Raw genomic sequence first — 15,717 nt, forward strand, 5'->3', positions numbered from 1 at the left:
CTTATCATCCCCAGACAAATGGAGCAGCTGAACGAGTGAACCAAGCTGTGGAACAGTTCCTGAGGAACCACGTTTCCCTTTGTCAAGATGATTGGTCTGATCTCCTCCCGTGGGCGGAATTCGCTCATAACAATGCCTGCCACACTTCCACTGGAAGGTCCCCATTTATGTCGGTGTATGGTCAACATCCTCAAGCCTTCCCACAAGACTTTGTGTTGTCTGATGTTCCGGCCGCTGATGACCATGCAGCCCACGTGTCTGATATTTGGGCTGCAACCAAGTCGAACTTGGAGAAGAGCGCTCTGGTTCATAAGACGTTTGCAGATCGTAGATGTAGACCCTCTCCTCCCTACAAGGTCGTGATAAAGTCTGGTTGTCTTCCAGGAACATTCGGTTGAAGGTGCCATCTCCTAAGTTGGGTCCGAAGTTCGTAGGTCCATTCTCCATCTCTGAGGTGATCAATCCTGTGGCTGTCAGACTTCAGCTTCCCCCTGAGATGCAAATTCCCAACGTGTTTCAAGTCTCCTTGGTGAAACCCGCTACCTCCAACCGCTTTTCTGTTGTCCAGCCTCCCCCACCTACTATCTCTGTGGATGGTCAACAAGAATATGAGGTGGAAAAGATCCTTGACTCCAGAATCTCCAGGGGTTCTCTTCAGTATCTCATCAAGTGGAAGGGCTTTGGCCCTGAAGAATGCTCCTGGGAAGGACACTCTGATGTTCATGCTCCTCGTCTTGTGAGGGATTTCCACTCCAAATTTCCCCAGAAGCCAAGTCCTGGTAGTCCAGAGGCCCCCTGTGAGGGGGGTTACTGTCACGATCGCCGCCCGGAGCAGTTCCAGGAGCTCCGGGCGGCGTGTCCTCCCCTCGCCCATGACCGCCACGTGGGTAGCGGCACTGGCACAATGACGTCATTGCGTCGACGTCGGCGCAAGGACGCCAATGACGTCACTATGGCGCCAAATTCAAATATAAAAACGCTACCAAGACGCCAGAATGGGGCCCAAGTATAGGAATCATTACAGTGTGTTTCCTGGGTTTCCTGTGTGCTATTTTGAGACTATATCTTGTTCCTGATTGTTGCCTGACCTCTTGCCTGGACTTTAGACTTTGCTTATTATTCTGCCTGCCCTTGAACTCTTGCTTGGACTCTGATAAGCATTCTGTTTAACCCTTTTTGGACACCGCGACCTTGATCCCTTGTGGGCTTCCTCCTTGATCCTGACAACCTCCCTGGTGGGAGCATCCCGGCTCCTTGACAACTCTGACTCTCTCTCTGTCCCTCTCTCTCTCTCTCTGCACTCTGACTCTCTCTCTGTCCCTCTCTCTGTCTCCTTCTGCACTGTCTGTCACTCTCTCTCTCTGCACGCTGACTCTCTCTCTCTGTCCCTCTCTCTGTCTCTCTCTGCATCATCTGTCCCTCTCTCTGCATTCTGTCTCTCTCTGTCCCTCTCTCTGTCCCTCTCTCTCTCTCTCTGTCTCTCTCTCCGTCTCTCTCTCTGTCACTAACTTTCTGACTCTCTTTCTCTCTCTCTCTCTGCACTCTATGTAAACCCCTACCCCCCCAGCCTATCTGCCCCCCCCCCAGGCAAATGCCCCTAATTTTTTACATACCCCTCCGTGCAGATCTGGCCTTGGGAGTTCACGGCAGCCATCTACTTTTCTTGGTCTTCTTCGTGATCAGACTGGCTTTTCCATTTTTCGGCGCATGTGCAGTTGTAGTAAATTTCCGTGACTTTCAGCGCATGCGCAGTTGTTTGGGAATGGAAACTTACTACAACTGCGCATGCGCCAAAACTTCTGAAGAATACTGAAAAAATAAGATGGAGCCCGTGAACTCCGGAGGCCCGAATCTGCATGGAGGGGTAAGTAAAAAACTAGGGGCAGTTGCCCAGGGAGCAGGTATGCTGGGGGGGATGAGTGAGGGGGGTCTACTCAGGGTATTGATATTGATACAAATATTTCTGAGCCTGATACTCACTGTATCCAAAACTAAGAGGGTTAACTCCCAGGAGTACAAAGTGCTGTTTGTCTTTGATAAAAGGGAAAGTTCAGTTTCATTTCTTCTTCAGTTGCTGTTCCTGCTCTCAGTGATGGCGGCTGCTGATCTGAGAGACGAGCTGAGCTGCTCCATCTGCCTGAGCATTTATACTGATCCTGTAACCCTGCTGTGTGACCATAACTTCTGCCGGGGCTGTATTGGGAGGGTGCTGGGCACCCAGGAGGGATCTGGACCTTATTCCTGCCCTGAATGCAGACAGGAGTTTAAGGAGCGCCCTGCCCTGCCCAGGAACAGAACTCTGGGGAACATAGCAGAGCGATTCCTTTCTGCTCAGCCGGAGCCGGGGGAGACTGGGATTCCCTGCACCTACTGTGACTCCCATGTACCTGCTGTTAAATCCTGTCTCCTGTGTGAGGCTTCTCTGTGTAATAAGCACCTGAGGATGCACAGCAAGTCAGCGAAACACGTCTTAATAGAACCCACAATGGACATGGGGGACAAGAAATGCTCAGTCCATGATGAACCCCTGAAATATTACTGCTGGGAGGAGTCTGTCTGTATCTGTGTATATTGCTGGGTGTCTGAGGAGCACAGGGGCCACAGGGTGGAGCTGCTGAGTGAGGCCTCTGAGAAGAAAAAAGAGACACTGAGGAAAGTTGTGGAGAAACTGAGGCCAGAGAGAGAGGAGACTGAGAGAGGAGCCCAGAGACTGCAGGAGCGCAGGAGAGAAGTGGCAGAAAAAGCAGCCGGTGAGACAGAGAGAGTCACTGCGCTGTTTAGAGACATCAGGGAACAGCTGGAAGCCCTAGAGAAGAGACTCCTGAGTGACATCTCCAGCCAGAAAGAGAAGCTCTCACTCACACTCACTGATCTGATGGAGCAGCTGGAAATAAAGAAGGACGAGCTGTCCAGGAAGATCTGTCACATTGAGGAGCTGTGCAACATGGCAGATCCACTCACTGTCCTACAGGAACGGGAATCACATGGAGCTGCAGATAATGAGGGGGGCAGAGAGAGACATGATATAAAGGTCCCTGCTGTAGGGGATCTGGATGTGGATCTGATCTCAGAGACATTACTCACAGGCTTAGCTGCCATTGGGACTGGGGTAAATTCAAAATTAGCCCATCATTTGGGTACATCAACCAGTGGAGGAGAAGGCTCAGAACTTTTTGTGTCATTGATAAAAACAATACCAAGTATTTCCCCATTAAATTCTATTACTAACAGTAGATTTGACCCTGTATATGGGCAGGAGGCTACAGACCTGTTACTGGATATAAACACGGCTCATAATCGTGTATCTGTATCAGGGGACAGGAAATCTGCTTCCTACTCACTAACAGAACTACATTACCCACAATCCCCAGAGAGATTTCAGTTGGTGCCTCAGGTTTTAAGCAGCAGGAGTTTCCCCTCAGGGCGACATTACTGGGAAGTGGAGGTCAGTGAATCAGGGGGCTGGGGGGTAGGGGTGGCCTATCCCAGTATAGAGAGGAGAGGGGGTCAGTCCTGTATTGGGGATAATAACAAGTCCTGGTGTTTGTACAGATGGTATAATAACAGATATTCAGTGGAACATGACAGTAAAAGGACACATTTACCCCACATCCATTCCTGCAGGAGAATCAGGATCTCATTGGACTATGAGGCCGGACGTCTGTCCTTTTATGAGCTGAGTGAGCCAATCAGACACTTACACACCTTCACTGTCACATTCACTGAGCCCCTTCATGCTGCATTCAGGGTCGGGTGGGATTCCTGGATGAGAATCGTTAGTTAGTATCTATGGCACTTTATTACCGTATATACTCGAGTATAAGCCGACCCGAGTATAAGCCGAGGTACCTAATTTTACCTACAAAAACTTGTAACACTTATTGACTCGAGTATAAGCCTAGGGGTGAGAAATGCATCACAGGGTGAACAGCGCAAAGCAGGGTGCCGAGACGCACATGGGCAGAGAGTGCAGCCTCATACCCCCTTAATGGACACACAAGTTGTAGTGACTATAGAATGAAAATTGAGGGGACAATGATGATAATGTGTTTTTCTGGGCTGCTCTGCAGGACTGTACTTTTATATGTAAAACTACAGGTCAAGTAGTGGCAATTAGTAAGGAGCCCATTCACATGCCAGCCACTGGCACAGCATAAATGCAGGCACATGAGCTTGCCCAGTCAGCTTGCAATCCTGCAACGTGTGTAGCCCATTATTAGAGGGATGCTCTCTCCAAGCATCCTCCCTCCTGCTCGTCTCTTCTACCTCCCTCCTGCTTGTCTCTTCTCCCTTCCTCCTTCTCTTTTCCCTCCCTCCCTGCTGCTCTTCTCCCTTTCTCCTGCTCGTCTCTTCTCCCTCCAGCTCATAATCTTTTAGTTGGGCAGGAACCAGGGTGTACCCCACCCCCAGTACCTGATTGTGTAGTTAGGCATGGTGCCAGACGCACAGACAGGGAGGCGGACTTGTCGAACACTGCTGTACTCCATCTCCAGCTCGAACTGCAGCTCATCAGGGGCTCCCCGGGGGCGTTGAGGAGCCACAAGGAGCAGAACACGGGCAGTGCCTCCTCCAGCAGGCGGCCCACCGTGCGGTTCTGCAGCAACTCTTCTTAGTGAGCCACCGCTGGAACAGTGCCGTGTCCCGCAGTTTGCCGAACAGCATAAGTAATACGGAACTGGAAACTCTCCTGTGCTGCAGCCGTCGGCTCTGATTTCAGGTAGTCCCGCAGGGAGGCATCGGGCTCCATGGGCCAGAGGGGGGTGAGAGAGCGGTTCGGGACGGCAGCGGTATAGCAGGAGAACACCGGAAGGAAGTTGTCATCTGTTCTGCACTTCCGCCTCCAGCAACGCGGCACCTGGCTGGCCCTTTTGGAAGTTCGTTACTCCAATGGGAAGCGATAGCAGGTATTTTTCAAATGCGTTAGCACTGCGTGCTGCCCCTGTTTCGTCCTGGGCACCCGAGGTAGACACTTTTATTGAGGGGAGTGATGGTGGACTTTGTGGGAGGTCCTCAGCAACCTCGACTCCAACAAAATATATTTTCCCGGTGCCCTTGCAGCGCTGCAAGCCATTGACTCGAGTAAAAGCCGAGGTAGAATTTTTCAGCACATTTTGGGCTTATACTCGAGTATATACGGTAATTGAATAGGTTAATCAGAGGATACATTAGTGTAATTCCTGTCAGGCCTGGATTTGTGGAAAGGCCACCTAGGCCCGGGCCTAGGGCGGCAGGATTTTAGGGGGGCGGCATGCTGCCCAACCACACCCACATTGGTCCAGATGATGAAAATTTGCACAAAAAAGGGGAGGGGACAGGGGCGACAAACGGCAGTGGGCCTAGGGGCGCCCACTATGTAAATCCGGCCCTGATTCCTGTAGATCTAAACCAGTCAGTACCGCCCCTTCCCTGGCCGCATATTGTATATCAGTGCTGAGCAACACTTTGCTTGGGGTGAGTCAGTTATACAATATTACGTGGGTATAGGGGCAGGATCATATTAAAGCCAAGATGCCATATCAATCTGAAATATTAACACTGCTCTTATGTCAGGGGATTGTCCCAAGACTTTACTGGTTAAACTCTGATCATGTGACTAAGGAGAATACGGCCAGACAATTACGTTGTCACTGAAAGTGTTAATTAGTGCCGCCCATTTCCTGTAAGGCCACACCCACTGATATTTATTGGCACATGGGGGGATGGGGAGCACTGTGCCAGTCACATGATCAACAGCTCAGTTGGGGGGCAGCAAATTGCACAGATGCCCCTGAACTGGGAAACCCAACAGTGGAATTGGCACCGGTGGGAAAATCCTCACAATTGTCATGTGTGTCATTGTCCATAGGGTTACAGAACAAGCAATGCACTTCCCTGTAATAATAATAATAATAATAATAATAATAATAATAAAGCTCCATGTGACTGAGACTTGCAGTTTCCTCTCTGATGAAGCCACTGGGGCAGGTTATTATTATATGACACACATATACTATATTTATATATGACTGCAGTGCTGTACATTAGGGTTAGGGGCGGGGTCTAACTGATCATTATGTATATAGATAAAATAGGCAGAGAATGAGACTTGGGTGACTCTTGTTACTGTTTGGGAAGGGCTTGTATTTCATGTATGGAATATGCTGAATTGTGATTGGCTGATATAAGCCCATGTGACTACACAGCAGGGAACAGATTGATGCTGATTATTGCTGTTTTCCTTAAAGGGGTTGTTCACCTTTGAGTTAACTGTTAGTATGATGTAGAGAGAGATATTCTGAGACAATTTGCAATTGGTTTTCATTTTTTATTATTTTTAGTTTTTGAGTTATTTTGATTTTTATTCAGCAGATCTCCAGTTTGCAGTTTCAAAACTCTGGTTGCTAGGGTCCAATTTACCCTAGCAACATGCATTGATTTAATTGAGAGACTGGAATATGAATAGGGGAGGGTCTGTATAGAAATGTGAGTAATAAAAAAGTAGCAATAACAATACATTTGTCGCCTTACAGAAAATTTTTTATACGGGGTCTATTCAAAACTGAAAAGAATCAGAAACAGAAGGCAAATAGTTTTTAAATGATAAAAAAATAAATGATGAAAACCCAATTCTACTAAACTAAATGCTAACTTAAAGGTGGTTACATGTGCAAGTGCAGTGAGTAAAGTATATACACATGTATTTATATAGCAGCACAGTTATACGCAGGACTTTACAAGGCATAAACACAGACAGGGGAATAGTTATATTAAGTTACACAGTACAAATAGATAAATCTATACTTAAGTGCCTATGGTTAAGTGCTGGGTGAGCATGAAATGCGTCAGGCTGTCTATATGATCTGTTGATAACACACCGATAATATGATACTAGAAAATCATATAAACTTTAAATAAAGCCAATAGGCTGGTTTTGCCTCCAATAAGGATTAATTATATCTTAGCTGGGATCAATTACAAGCGACTATTTTATTATTACACAGAAAAGGGAATCATTTTCAAAAATTTGGAATATTTGGATAAAATGGAGTCTATAGAAGACGGCCTTTTCTGTAATTCAGAGCTTTCTGGATAATGGGTTTCCGGATAACAGATCCCATACCTGTACTAGGAGACTCACCATTTAGGCTTTTCCTTCTGAGACCAATCTTCCTTAGATTCAGCCTTTTCTGTCTCATTCTTTTTCATTATTTGGGCTCCTTTTCCTTTATACACCATTGAGTGCTGCTGTAAATATTGAACATGCAAAACTCTGCTTAATAAAAGAAAACATATTTCTAAGCAACTTTGCAATATACATTCATTACAATGTTTCTCTGGTGTGTAAGTTATGTGTATATGTATTACTACTGAAATCAGTGTCTGCTCCTTTCTATTCTCTGCACTGCTGGTTCAGACTGTTGATACAATGTAACACAAGGAGCTGATTTACAGACCTGTCTTTGCTGCTGGGGAACTAAGTCTTTTACAACATTGTTTATAAAGTAATAACCAGGAGATAAGCAAATGCCGCCGCTGCTTCTGGATAATGGGTTTCTGGATTACGGATCCCATACCTGTAGTTCCATTTAGTAATTATCCATAAATCAGTTCAGTCCTCTACATGGGAGGCATGTGACTTCTAATATCCTTATATGTTACCACTGGGGATCCATTATTTCATATATACACACACATATCATTTATATTGACTTCATTGACTCATCATTCCTATGTTTCATCTGAACATTCCTTATTATTTAACATGGATATAAATTCCCTTCACTTGGCTCTCCCACAGATCAACAATGTCCCCTGAATTCTTTACATGATATAAAATGTCTCATTTGTGACCAATCAGCTGCTCCAACACAATCACATGAGAAAGAGACCGAGTGCGACAATGTACTGAGTGACTGAGTATCACACGACAACATTATTATCACTCACACATTCAACTGAAATATGTTTTTGTGCCCAGAGTCCTCAGTATATAGAAAAAGCACAAGAGCCACGAGTAGCAAATAATATTCCTATGGGCAGAAGGTCTGGATCTCTGGGCAAATATTGAGGGGAGGTGTTTGTCTCTCGGCTGCACCTCAGCAGTTTCCCACTCTTTCTGAGAGAAACCAAGTCTCCAATTCAAACTTCCTGTCATTGGAACAAACCAAGTCTGCAATTCAAACTTCCTGTCATTGGAACAAACCAAGTCTGCAGTTCAAAAGGGGTGGAGTGTATGTGTAACTTTATGTGTAAAGTGCTATTAAGGAGCCGCAACACTGTACAATGTATAAAAGTACAACATATAAAATCACAATAAATAAAAGTACTCACACTGAGGACAAGTCACATAATAGATACAATAATTATACACAGGACACAGAGCTTAAAGAACTAAACACTAAAACTGAATGTGACTAAAAATGTCCTATTTTATAGAGTGAACTTATTGCACGAGGCTAAAGTTTCAGCTTGTCAATAGCAGCAATGATCCAGGACTTCAAACTTGTCACAGGGGGTCACCATCTTGGAAAGTGTCTGTGACACTCACATGCTCAGTGGGCTCTGATTGGCTGTTGAGAAGCTAAGCTTAGGGCTCGTCACTAATTATCCAGCAGAAAATGAGCTTCCCTGGCTGTAATATAAGCTGATGCTACAGGTTTGCTGATTATTCAATTCTGATGCTAATTGCACTGGTTTCTGTGCTGCCATGTAGTAATTATGTGTATTAATTACTAATCAGCCTTATATTGTGACATTTCTATTCTATGTGTACTGTATATTGTGAGTGGCTCCCTAAGCTCAGTAAGTGACAGCAGCACAGAGCATGTGAATCAGTGAATCAGCAGAAAAGAAGATGGGGAGCTACTGGGGCATCTACAAAAGTAGATAGTGAAGACCACACTGCTGCATTACAAATTTCTTCCGGTGTAGCTTGAGCTTCAGACGCCCAAGAAGCAGCCACCGCTCTAGTGGACTGAGCCTTAATGTGAGGCACCTGCATAGACTTGAGTGAATATGACTTTTTGATACAGGCTTTTATCCAGCTTCCAATCACACGTTTAGAAGCTTGATGCCCCATAGAAGAGCCTTTAAACAGCAAAAGGAGGCTATCACATTTCTTGAATGCCTCAGTCCTCTGTTAATCCTCTGTAATCCAGATTATGCCTTCTCTTTTCTTCTTCTGTAGAAGGATTAGGAAAGAAAACTGGCAAAACCATTTCTTTACTGGTGGAGACGATTTTCGGGAGGAATTTCTCTGGTAATCTCAAAATAGCTTTATCTTGTAACATTTTAAGTTGTGGTTCTTTCCTAAGCAATGTAATAAGTACACTGCACACCTGGAATCTACTCACTCTTCAGTAGTGGTGCTGGTCCTCCTTTGACCCGGCACGGTCCCTTAGCAACAGCAACTTTTTGTTCACGGATCCGCACACACACAAATTTCTGCAGTGGGGAAAGTGCCCCTTCTTTATTGATTTATATCATCACCAACATCAAAGTTTCGGGGGGTACAACCTCCCTTCATCAGATCTTCCCTAAGCAAAGCTTGGATTTCCACCTCTCTTTGTGCTGAAGTTACTGCTATTAAGAAAGCTGTTTTCATCGATAAGAGATCCAAACTAATCAACTCCTGAGGCTCAAATGGTTCTTCCATGAGAGCTTGAAGGACCAAATTTAAGTCCCAAGATGGCAGGATTGGTCTCACTTGTGGTCTTAGATGTTTGACCCCTTGAATGAACCGGGCCACTAAAGGACACTCCACTGATTTGCTTTTTGTCAATGCTGACAAGGTTGACACTTGCACCTTCAGGGTGACTAGGCTGAGATTTTTCTCTAAGACTGACTGCAGAAAATTCACTACTGCCGACTCAGCTGGTGACGTAAAAGAAATTCCTGACACTGTGCACCACTCCCTGAATTTTTCTCACATTCTGTGATAGGTGCTTTCTGTTGATGGCTTTCTAGGTGCCAAAAGTGTGTCAATAGCCATATCTGCGAGCCCTAGCTCTGTCAGCTCCTGCCGCTCAAAAGCCACCCAGTCAAAGTCCATGTTTGTGGGTTCAGGTGGAATATCTTGCCTTGGGACAGTAACTCACGTTGACAAGGTAGCCTGACTGGACTGTCCAATGCCATCGCAAATAGTTGGGCAAACCAAGGCCTTCTTGGCCACCATGGCAACACTGCTATAACTCTTGCCTTGTCTTTCTGAATTTTGTTCAATACCTTTGAGATAACCGGGATTGGTGAAAATATATAGGTCAGTTTGAACCTACACGTCAGACTGAAAGCATCCTGACACAATGCTTGCTTCTCCAGGCACCAGGAGCAGAACGTTCTTACTTTCCTTTTCCTGGATGTAGCCATGAGGAAGACCCCAACGATCTGCTAACATCTGGAAAATCTCCTGCAACAACTCCCACTCCCCTGGGTGGAGTGTCTCTCCACTCAATAAATCTGCCAGGATATTCTGACAGCCAGGGATATAAGTTGCCGACATGTCCAGGAGATTGTTCTCTGCCCAGGCGAAAATCTCCAAATTCAGACTCCAAATTCAGATTTTTTGCTGAGAGTCCCTCCTTGTTTCCTGATATATTTCACTGTCGATATATTGTCGGACTGAATGAGGGCCGCTGTCTTGCCAAGCTGGCTCCTGAAGCTTATTAGTGCTTGGAACACAGCTTCAGCTCCCTGAAATTCAAGGACCACGTCACTGCCTCTGGTGGCCATAGGCCTTGGGCTGACATAAATAGAGTATGAGCCCCCCTTCCTAGGCTGCTGGCATCCATCGTAACTATTTGCCATGATGGGCAGTCTATTGGCTTGCCCTGGGAAAGATTGATTGGGTTTAACCACCACTCTAAACTCTTCACTGTTTGTTGTGATAGAAGTATGAGCTGGGATTGCGCACCCCTTTCCCACTGCTGTAGAAGCTCAAACTGGAGCTGTTGAAGATGAATCATCGCCTAACTGATGGCTTCCTTCATAGCTACTAGTTTCCCTAGTACTTCTAGACAGATAAGAGCCATGGTATAAGGGAACCTCGTGATATCCTGCACCATTTGAATAATGTCTTCCACCTGGCCTGGGGCAAGGTATAGTCGCAACTGTTTGGTATCCTCTAGAACTCCTAAAAATGTCATCTGTTGCGACGGGGTCAAGTGTGAATTCTGAAAATTCACCAGTCACCCATGTTCCGCCAGTACCATAAGGGTCACTTGCACATGCTGATTCAAAACTTGTTTGCTTGTAGCCTTTAGCAAGAGGTCATCCAAATAACTTAAAATCTGTATGCCTTGCAGACTATAATTATGGCTATAACTGGAGCCAAACCTTTGAAAAAGTTCTCAGTGAAGACACTAGCCCAAAGGCAAATGCTCGATACTAAAAGTGGTTGACTTCTCTCTCGCCTTTCATGCGGCAGAAAAGAGCTCTTGCCCGCTGAAGCTTTCAAAATTATATTGTCTAGCTTTGGCCCAAACAGCAACTCCCCCTCAAAAGGGGACTCGCACAAATTAAACTTGGAAGGGGTATCTGCTTGCCTGTCTTTTAGCCACAGCATCTTCCTAGCTGCCACTGCATACCTCATATTTCTGGCTGCCAACTTCAGGACATTCAATGATGCGTTTTTTTTCTAAAAAAAAGCAGAAGAAAAATGGGTAGAAAACCAAAAGAGAATGCCTTTTGTTAGCAAATTTGCGAAGCAAAGTAGATCAATTGAAAAAACTATTAGGAGGTATTGGCCAATAGCAGAATGACAAATCCTTAGGGAAAATTTGTTCACAATTACCGTTGTTTAGCTATAAAAGAGGCTCCACATTACAAGATATACTCTGTTCTGTGAAAGCCAAGGCTCCAAATAGAATGGAAACAATATACAAAAGCAAACCTAATATAGGAAACTTTCCGTGTCTTAGTTGTGTCTGTTGCTCATTGATTATTAAAGGTGAGGTTGTACAACACACTACAAAAGGCAACAATATTCAACTCAGACACTACGCTACTTGTAATACGGTTGGGGTTGTGTACATGTTAAAATGCCCTTGTGGAAAGGAATATGTGAGCCAAACAATAAGACAAATAAAGGCCAGGATAAAAGAACATAGAGGCGATGTCAAGAATTTCAAGCCTAACACCTACACTGATACCCCTGTTTCTTGCCACTTCAACCACACTAGACATAATATGTCACAATTAAAATGGTTGGTCCTGGAGGTAGTCCAAGAACCCCAAAGAGGAGGTGATAAAAATAAGTTACTCCTACAAAAAGAAGCCATCTGGATAAAAAAACGAAATGCTTTAGAACCATTAGGTTTGAACGACCAATGGAATAAGGTGTGTCTCCTGTAGAAATAAATATTAACCTCGTTCCCTTTCCTCTAACAGACAGAGCTGCCATTGAATATGAATTGATTCTCCTGTGTGGTAAGATACCTTAGTAACTTATTTTAGTTACATTTCATTGCCTGGCAGCATTTTCACAACTTTGGCAACATTGTGGAAGTATTTGACAAATGTTCAAACTTGTATATTATGTTTTGATTAACATTGTTTCTAGCAGGCTTTAAATAGCAGTGCTCAGGTCTACTTGTAAATAGTTCTTATTGATTTTACAGCTTACACAAAGAAAATGCACAGTCACTTAAGACTCTTTTTGATTTGTGTTATTTGTATGGCCCCTGCTTGCACCTGGGGGTGGATCAGTTCTTCACATGGACTAAAAACATGGACTATGATGTCATCACTTGGAATTCCTAAGGACTGATTCACTTAAGCAGTCAGGCTGCAAACCCTCTCAGCAGTGGCCGAAGTGACCAATCAGATGGATGGTGGGTGGGACTTATTGTATTTAATGTTGTGCACTGGTTTGGCTTATATACACTTGATAAAGAGCTTTAGTGCTCGAAACATGTCGTGTTAAATAAAGGCACTTTTGCAGCAGGACTTCTGTGCTGTTTTGTATCGACACCGATATTTTGGAACCACCTTTATATCATCCACCAAATGACTTACATTGCCTTTGTCTACGACAGGTTGTAGCTCTGTTTCTATCTCTTGCAGCCAAATCTTAGATGCCTTCACCACACATGTGACTGGTACCGTTGGCTTACAAAACAATCCTGACACTGAATAAGCCTTTATCTGGTACTGCCCACTCATCCTTTATAATATCTTTGAGAACATCATGGACTGGAAACACTAAAGCTTTCTTCCCCGATGATTTAAACATTCTATCCTGTTTCTTTCCTTGTTCTGTGTCTTCTAGTTCCAGCACTTGCTGGACAGCTTTAATTAATGGTTCTATAAGATCCATATCAAACGAGGAGTCTTCATCCAATAATTAAGAATCACCATAACTCTCTCTGATCCACTTAACCCCTAGAGCAGGGGTGCCCAGGACATTGATCCATGGTCCATGACTACTGCAGCATAAAATATCAGATACTTACTGTCACTGAATCTGTCCTAACAAACACTTCAGTCAGATTTCACTTCTTGATAAATCAAAGTTTTTATAAGAATAAAATAGTTAAAAATATATGTTTTATTGTCCAATGTGTCCCTGTTACTATTGTGGCCCGTTGGCCTTGAGATCAGGTTTCCTGCTATATCATTATACTATGCTGACCTACAACTCCCAGCCTTTGCCTCTCCGTGACCTAGTACAAGTTGAAGTGCAACAATAGCTGGAGAGTCGCAGGTATTCTTCTCTTAGATTCAGGCCTAAACTTCTTTACCCTGAGCTTTAACCGTGGCCCTGTCATGGGGATAAGTTGTAGTTGTGCTGGAGGGGCTGTGGGTTAAATCTGTCCGGATGCTAAACTGGAGTAAGCATTGCAACATTTGCAGTCAGTGGATACTCCCTTGGAGAGTGTTTTACAATGCAGATTACATCAATATCCTCAATGATTTTAAAAGGGATAGGTCACCTTTAAATGAACCTTTTATTATCACCATTTTATAGGCTTGGGATAAATTGGTCAGGCTGGAGGGAAGGGAAAAGGCAGTCAGGGTGGAAACAGCTGGAAAAGTACACAGGACAAGGGTGAAACAGAAGTAAAAGAAATATCTTCTACATAAATTTAGTGTCCTATTTTATACTACTGTTGCCAGGGGGGGCTGACCCTAGCAACCAGATTACAATATGTCTGTTCCAGATTACATTCGGGCAGATAATAAGGGTCAGTTACAAAGCTGATTATTTCGGGGCACAGGCTCCCCTGTATCAGGGCTCTGTTACACCCCCAGCTGTAATGTTTGTGGGGTCTCTATTGCGGGCGTCTGTTTGCTGCTCACAGCAGGTGAATGGAGATATGGGGTTTGGAGGGAGCACTGAGCCCATAGCCACATATAACAGTGAGACATATACTGGGGAGCACAAGGTTACAGGCAAGAGACTTGTTACTGACAACTCTATGTCCCAATATGCTGCAAATACATGAGCTGAATTAGTAGAAGCTGCTCCCAGAATCCTTAGCCAAGCGTTCCCAGCTGGGAGCCAAGTCCATGATATGATGGGATCTCAGCATGTGTCACTCATTCTCTCACAGAGATAAGATGTCCTCTCCCACCCCTCAACCCCATAACCGCAGCCGAAAGGCGGACGATGAAGAGGACCCCCTGGAGCACATGATTGGCCGGACAGGGTGCGCGTGGGCTCATTACGCTGTACAGGAATGCATGGCGGAGCAGCAGGACTGGAGGAAATGCCAGACACACGTGCAGAGCTTTAAGGACTGTATGCAAGCCTATCAGCAGCAGCGGGCAGCACAACTGCACAAACTGAGGCACAGCAGCAGCACATGAACTCCTAAGTGCCCCGCTGTACTGCCCAACTGCACTGACTGACTGGCCAATGAGACGCCTGCATTTTATACTGCTGTGTAATAATAATTCTGTGTGTGCAATAAACTTACCCTTTCCTACTCACCTCCGCCTAATGGAAAACTAACACTTTGCCTCATTATTTAGGATAAAAATAGTGGAAATGCCACTAGAGCCGCAGTTAGCAACAGTCAGCCCCTGGGTAAGAGTACCAGGCAGCTAGCGCGCCTTAAAGGGATCCTGTCATCAGAAAACATGTTTTATTCAAAACACATCAGTTAATAGTGCTACTCCAGCAGTATTCTGCACTGAAATCCATTTCTCAAAAGAGCAAACAGATTTTTTTATATTCAATTTTGAAATCTGACATGGGGCTAGACATTTTGTCGATTTCCCAGCTGCCCCCAGTCATGTGACTTGTGCCTGCACTTTAGGAGAGAAATGTTTTCTGGCAGGCTGCTGTTTTTCCTTCTCAATGTAACTGAATGTGTCTCAGTGGGACATGGGTTTTTACTATTGAGTGTTGTTCTTAGATCTACCAGGCAGCTGTTATCTTGTGTTAGGGAGCTGCTATCTGGTTACCTTCCCATTGTTCTGTTGTTTGGCTGCTGGGGGGGGGGAAAGGGAGGGGTGATATCACTCCAACGTGCAGTACAGCAGTAAAGAGTGATTGAAGTTTTTCAGAGCACAATTCACATGACTTGGGGCAGCTGGGAAATGGACAATATGTCTAGCCCCATGTCACATTTCAAAATTGAATATAAAAATATCTGTTTGCTCTTTTGAGAAATGGATTTCAGTGCATAATTCTGCTGGAACAGCACTATTAACTGATTCATTTTGAAAAAAAAATTTTTCCCCATGACAGTATCCCTTTAATGTGTTTTCATTTTCCTATTTTTTGGAAATGTTTTG

At 44.7% G+C, this 15,717-nt stretch overlaps 2 protein-coding genes across 5 annotated transcripts in view; one reads left to right on the top strand and one right to left on the bottom strand.

Moving 5' to 3' along the window:
- XB5897957.S (hypothetical LOC495453 S homeolog) overlaps positions 1–15,717 on the bottom strand; it is a 658,286-nt gene that overhangs the window by 546,160 nt on the left and 96,409 nt on the right.
- On the top strand, positions 1,922–4,264 carry LOC121394801 (E3 ubiquitin/ISG15 ligase TRIM25-like). The gene has a single exon (XM_041566899.1). The coding sequence runs from the start codon at positions 2,093–2,095 to the stop codon at positions 3,782–3,784; it is 1,692 nt and encodes a 563-aa protein (XP_041422833.1). The 5' UTR covers positions 1,922–2,092; the 3' UTR covers positions 3,785–4,264.

The sequence above is a fragment of the Xenopus laevis genome, chromosome 6L, assembly GCF_017654675.1.
Source record: "Xenopus laevis strain J_2021 chromosome 6L, Xenopus_laevis_v10.1, whole genome shotgun sequence".
Lineage (NCBI taxonomy): Eukaryota > Metazoa > Chordata > Amphibia > Anura > Pipidae > Xenopus > Xenopus laevis.

Coding starts and splice junctions, on each gene's coding strand:
- LOC121394801 (XM_041566899.1), top strand. CDS start 2,093: ATGGCGGCTGCTGATCTGAGAGACGAGCTGAGCTGCTCCATCTGCCTG.